The sequence below is a fragment of the Buceros rhinoceros genome, unplaced genomic scaffold (genome assembly GCF_000710305.1).
Source record: "Buceros rhinoceros silvestris isolate BGI_N320 unplaced genomic scaffold, ASM71030v1 scaffold39550, whole genome shotgun sequence".
NCBI lineage: Eukaryota > Metazoa > Chordata > Aves > Bucerotiformes > Bucerotidae > Buceros > Buceros rhinoceros.
The window spans coordinates 7,775-14,272 of record NW_010390882.1 but is presented as its reverse complement, the minus strand read 5'-3'; the positions used below and the strand labels follow the sequence as shown (position 1 = coordinate 14,272).

Below are 6,498 nucleotides of genomic sequence, written 5' to 3'. Positions count from 1 at the left end.
ACAGTGCAAGAGCAACCTGAACCTAGAAACAGTCAGATATGGTGCAGAAATGTTAACAAACATTTTGAAGAACAGAAACTACTTAATCTTTGCTCCTGTTCCACGTGTATTATCACAGAAAACAGGAGTGCAGGTACATAGGAAAGGGAGAAATTATTTTTTAATTTGGCAAGAGAAAGAATAGATTGTTCAGTGTAGCCAGTCTGTAGCTACATTAACTGCCTTTACCAACAGCAGCACAAAAGACCTTCCAACAGTTCCCCAGGAATTACTAACCCTGGGATAAATTGTACAGGATAACTAAATGTCCTCAAACTAGACTAGAAGCTGGAGCAGCTAAGAAAGTTCCTTACTTTTAAGAATAATCTTAATGTGATATCATGCGCTATGTTTTGAAACCTTGTTCCACCTTTGAGTATCTATGTCTTACATAAAAATTATTTTCTTCTTAAATCTTACTTGGCAATAGAGCTGAGTAATACACGGGGTACTCCACTCTTAGCAACGACGCAACCGTTGAAACTGTGATCCTGCACCACACTCCCAGAGCCTGGTGCTCCAGGAAACGCAGGAAAGATCACTGCGATACAGCAACACCTGACCTCTGAAGTTCTAAGGAAGTTGGTAGCAAGTATGCTCTTATAATTTTCCTCTGTAATAAGAGGCATTTTGATAAACTCTAAACATTTATTTCTAGGTGAATCTTCCAAATGTGGTACTCCAGGCATATGGTTTTCTCTGGAAGGGGAGAGATACATTCTGATACCTCATGCAGTTAACAAGGAACAAATTTGCCTCTGCTCTCAAATCGCTTAATTCTGGAAAATTCGACTTCTTTTGCAAAGGAGGAGAGCAGGACAAATCCCACAATTTCCTACTATTAAATAGTCAAATAAAGTATTTGCTTTAAAAAGCATTTTTTTAAAAATAAGAAAATAATTAAGTACTTAAAGGACTGTTTCTACTCATGCAAATGAAAGACAATCAACTATCTATCCTCTGTATTGCTTCGAATTTTTAATCTAAATGATTCCGTTTCAATTATTTGCTGCTTAGAAATGCTGTCAGCCATTTAAAATTTTTGTTTGGTAAATGCACAAAAGTAGGTCACTGAAAACAAGCTTATACACAATAACACACAGACACATCAGAGGATTAATATATAAAAATCAAGAGATGAAAAAAACTGACCTGCTGCTTCTGGTGTTTGTTTAGTAGGGCTAAAAATAAGACGTAACATCTGGAGCAGTCTGCTAAAGCTGCACAGAAGTCATTGTAGGAGGAAAGTTTACTACAAAGGTACAAAAATAAAATATAAATGAATAAAAGTACTTTTTTCCACAACAGGTTGTTTCAAAAATCACTCTGCTTTTGACTTTCAGAGCCATGATTTCCCACAATTAAATGCTTGCCAATACTTTGACTTCTCGTGGAGAAATACGCAGTTATGTAAGAGCACAACGGAAATCTGGCAGTGAATTACGGGAAGAAGCAAACATAAGGAGCTTCCCAACCTGCCTGCCATACGGGCACGGTGTGCTAACACCGGCACTTCTTAGCATTTAACAGGAGAACTGTAATTTCGGGCTGACACGGGAAGTCAGACAGGAGAGGAAGCAAAGGGTCCCTTGCCAATGCACATCTAGTAGAGCCTGGCCAGCACTAACAGACCAGGGAGGACGAGTCTTCTTGAGGTCACAATTTTCTCTCTGCGTATGCCCTAACAGCTGCTCCGCTCCTGCACCGCTCACCTTGACCAGTACAAAAGGAAGAGAATTGGACCAGAACTACTGCAGGAACAGAACAAACGAGGACACCCTGTTACTTCCAAGGGGTCAAAACCAGAAAATATCTGTGTTGGTGTTCAGTTACCACCCATTACAGCAAGATTTAGCAGACATGCGTAATCTGAGCAGATTGAATATATTCTCTACAAAGGGCTTCCTAAAGTGAAAAGAAAGCCTGAAAGAAGAATCATTCTGTATTACTAGAAGACAGAACAAAATTTAAATATGTGCTCTGTACTGCAGAGGGTTATTTTGGTTTTGTTTTTTTTTTGGGGGGACTCTAATTTCCAGAAAGCTAATTAAATTGATTTTATTGCTAATTTGTATCCTCAGAGCATGCAGTTCCTTAAACTTAAGAAAAAAAAAATTGAAGCAGTAGGAGACTTTAAATAAGAAAAAATACTTTTGCTCCATACTGAATTCTAGATAAAGCAAATGTCCTTGTCAGAATTAAAGTGTAAGTATCAATTACATTTAATTATAAAACCGTTACCCCACTTGCATGGCATTTTCCAAGTAAAAGAAATGCTCTCTCCTTAGAAGAAGTAAATATGCTCAACATGCTATAGTAGTTGCTAGAACTCAACTAATTTTTAGGAACAAAATTAAGAGAGAGAAATTAGGTGCCATGGAATCGGGGGGATCAATTCACGTGCTTTACAGGTAGCACATACAGCAAAGGACCGGATTTGCCTGCTTTTAGCTATCGAAAAGAAGGTGTAACCGTCCCTTATGTAGCTGCTCTTCCAAGCACACCCTGATCTCATCTAGCCAGGAGAATGCGATGGATAATTTGGAAGGGCTGAACAGGAAGAGAAGTCCATAGCAGAATCTCAGTGAACATGGAGCCACAGGCAACATGACTCAATACAATTACAAAGCGGCTATGACAAATGCGTCATTCAGAATGTCACTCAGAAATTGTGCTTCTAACCAAACACCTCCTGAAAGCATTAGTAGTTAACTTCGCCACTTCTTCAAAATCCTCACATCGTTTGCAAGTCCATTTAGCAGTGGATATTGCAAGCTGGTGCTTTGTAACTGGAAGATTTTTGACTGAGAAACTATTCAGGCTAGAAAGCAATCTTCCTGGGTGACTCACTCCTACAGACCTCCCTCTAAAAGGCACATCTTGGGAAGCAGCCACTGATCTGCTCATAAAACTCAGAATCTTTCAGCACTCCCCTCTGCACACTCAAGCCCCGATCCCACAGGTTAATCTCCTCACGCTGTGACAGCTCAAAACACTGAACACTGATCACATTTTCTCTTTCGGGTATTTCATTTCACAGGACACAGTCTCAAATATAATTAAGCTCGTGTAACTTCTCTCCTTCATTTTTTTAAAGCATGGCCTAAAATAGGATTAATAAATACTTAATAATTTACGCAGCTTTAAAAATCAGAAATGGTACTTTAAAAAATCTTAATCGGATCAGAGAACAACTCAAGACAACCAAACCGTTTCCACAGAGACACAGACTCCAAGTCTGCATGGCTAAATTAAACAATTCTAGCAGCATTAACCAAGACACAATTATCACACAAAATAATTTACAACTACACAGAGCTTTAAAATAAACAACTCGATGTAAATCTTTCCAGTTTAGTGCTTGGTCCTGCCCTCTCTGGTGTCTCTTGAGCTGAGTGCGCGCAGCAGCGGCGCTGCGCTGTCGGTACCTGAACATCCTGACGATGTAGGTGCAGACATCCTTATCGTTCAGACGCTGCTCTAGCGCCACGCAGAGCTCGCAGGCTGCACCGTGGCCGACGAGCTGGCCTCTTGCCACAGGTAAATCAGCCAAGTTCCGCAAAGTAGCTGTCAGCTGCACATAGAATGGTTAAAGATTGATTAATCACGGCTGCGTACAGCAGAATCCATGCTCTCGTGGAGATTTAATAAAGCTCCGAGCTCATTTAGAAGGTCTAAGGCAGTCTGAATGCCCTGTTAACAGACTGTGGGGATGCACTACCACTAAAATATAACAGGAAATGAGCAAGTAACGAAACTCTGAATACTGAAATAGTTGTTTGAAAAATGAAAGACTGATGCTGGTCTTTGCCTGCAAGTAACCTCTGTCTTTGAGGGGAACATGATCTTTCATATGTCTAAAATCTCGTCTGCGCGTATACAACCATACATCAACTGAAAATCAGGTGAAGTGCTGCAGATAAAGTGATTTTTTGCATAACGTCTGGTTTTGCGAATCTATCTTTAAGTCTTGCAAATAACTTTAAGTTGCAAACTAAGACAAATTGATTTTAAAAGACAATAATATTTATTTTGATTTAAAAATTTAAAAGTTAATCAAGAGAAATCTGTTTTAAACAGTATGAAAATGAAAAGCTTAAGTCCTCAAGTTTATTTCAGAGAAAACAAAAGATACTGTTCTATTTCAAGGAGTTTTAAAGATAAAATATCTGCCATTCGTAGATATGCATAATGAAACAGCTATTGCGTATTTTGAAATGTTCTGGCTCTCTTCCTAGGTGAGGCTATTCAAATGCCAAGGTCAGACAGGCATCGACATGTAAGTTAACTGTTGATCTAAACCAGAACCTACTATAAAACTGATGTGAATAGGGGAATTCTTCAGATTTTTCTTATTCTAAGAGTAAGGTATTTAACTACAATTTGGTTTTAAATGCAGTTTGATAAGGCACAAAGTCTATCTGTTCAAATCGTTTGTAATCCCCAAAACCTCTGGAAATTAGGTATTCTATTGCTGAATTGGACTGCTCGTCCAGGGGTATGTAATCGCTAATTTTAAATGAAAAATCTGACAAAGAGCAAGTTAAGTTGTTGTATTTGAGGAGCTTTTCTTCACAGGATTCTATGCACTATGTCCATTCTCCAGCAGATTTCAAATTTTGCTGTTCAACAAATCTGACAAAAGCGTACAAGTCTTCAGTTAGCACACGATGTTCTGTAGCCTCAAAAAGGAGAAGCAAGGTCCAGAGGGGCAAAAAAAGTGTGATAAGGTGAATGTGGTATGTGAGTTGATTTAACTTCAGCACTGAACGTTAAATGTATACGGTATTCAGAATAAACAGAAACTGAACCTGTGGAAGCCACTTCCTCACGTTTTAAGATGACAGCTGGAGTTTTTCAGGTATGCATTCTTGCACAAGTCACAATGCTTCAAAAATCAACACAATACCAGAGAAATATTTTAAAATAAAAATATTCTGACCAAATGCTTTGCTATTCAAAAGTTTTGGTGGAAAAATTCTCGCCAAAGGGAATCGACACAGAAAACTCCTTTCAGTGCTCAGATACAAGATGTTCACAGTCAAACCAGAATGATATTTGTTGTGCTCTAGCTAAACTTCACAATAAAGAAAATGAAGGATAAAACATATATTAAAAGCATTGTTCAAACCCAGACAAGGCCTTGCACTGCAGCAAAGGTATTAGATAATGGGGAGGAAAAAAAAAAAATCTTAATCAATAGATAATGGTACAGAGGCCTCAAAAAAAAAGGAATTAAATTTTTCACTGCCTGGGACAGTTAGATGGTTCAAAATCCTCCAGCAGTAAATTTTATCAAGAGGCATCATCACAAAAAGATAGACTGGAAAGGAAGAGCAATGCAAACTACCATAGACACGCAAGACAATGAATTTCAGAAGTTCATAGAGGTATACATCCACAGAAGAACAGTTATTACACAAGTGAAATGGGAAGAGTACAAATGAAAAAATCATAGAAGCTCGCCAGACAGCAGATGAATTCAAGACAATCTGACTGCTCCGAGCAGACCCCATGATTCAGGGAGAAATGCTTAGCAATTGGCTTTAGCGATCCCCACCAGCCCTAATCCTTATGTTGCCATGTGAAAGATCAAATTCATCCAAACAGAAAATGTAACAGCAGACAAATGCTATTTTTAAAGGAGAAGACATTTAAGTGCTTTTCAGTTAAGGAAAACAGAGTACTTGTTAAGTCTTGCCAGTGACGCTACAAAAGCCTTGGCTTTTGAATAAGCATTACCATTTTTCATATAAATATAATCAGACTATTAGATGAAGAAACACAAGATGAGTCAAATACAACCTTGGTTCCATGTTCTCTATTAAGGAAAAATAATTATTACTACAAAATTCTTGCATTGTGGGACTTCTGCATAAAATCCATTGTGTAACAATGAAGAAATTGGAGAGGGGCTTTATTTCCCAAAAAAGGGCTTGGCCAGATTAGGTATAACACTGCCATCCAGTGACTGTGCAATTACATGGTTAATGAATGGAGAGCTGGTCCCAGTAAACTAAGATATCCGATTAAGCAATGGCAGAGCCTCCCTTGGAGACCACTCTGACTCCGGTGGTTTTCTCCTCCAGTATGATTTGCTGATTTGCTGGAGCAAATCATACATCAGCCTGTTCCTGAAGACTTGTATTTATTCATTATTTCTGGACAGCACCAGATATTTGATCTTTCGCCTCAAGTTAAAGTATATCACAAAACCTTCCTTTATTCTGAAGACTTATATAAATCACAGAAGAAACTTTCTTTGATACTACCTCCCTGAAAACAGATCTATTCCTACATCCGTCTATGATGACTGAACAATTAACTCACATGGAGAAATGGTGCTCATTAATGGAGATTGTTGAAGAAACTGATATGAGAAAGTCACAGGGAATTTCATAGCAGCAGGGATCACTATGTTTCTCACAAGAGGAAGTAAAATGAAGTGTCTGTATTACT

The 6,498-nt window shown here is 38.4% G+C and overlaps 1 protein-coding gene across 1 annotated transcript in view; it reads right to left on the bottom strand.

Moving 5' to 3' along the window:
* Positions 1 to 1,191: 1,191 nt before the first annotated feature.
* LOC104496351 (armadillo repeat-containing protein 2-like) overlaps positions 1,192 to 6,498 on the bottom strand; it is a gene marked incomplete at both ends in the record, with an annotated part of 11,704 nt that continues 6,397 nt past the window's right edge. Inside the window, 2 exons of the mRNA XM_010139458.1 lie at positions 1,192 to 1,291; positions 3,468 to 3,613. Coding sequence (XP_010137760.1) covers positions 1,192 to 1,291; positions 3,468 to 3,613 — 246 coding nt within the window. The remainder of the gene's footprint in view (positions 1,292 to 3,467; positions 3,614 to 6,498) is intronic.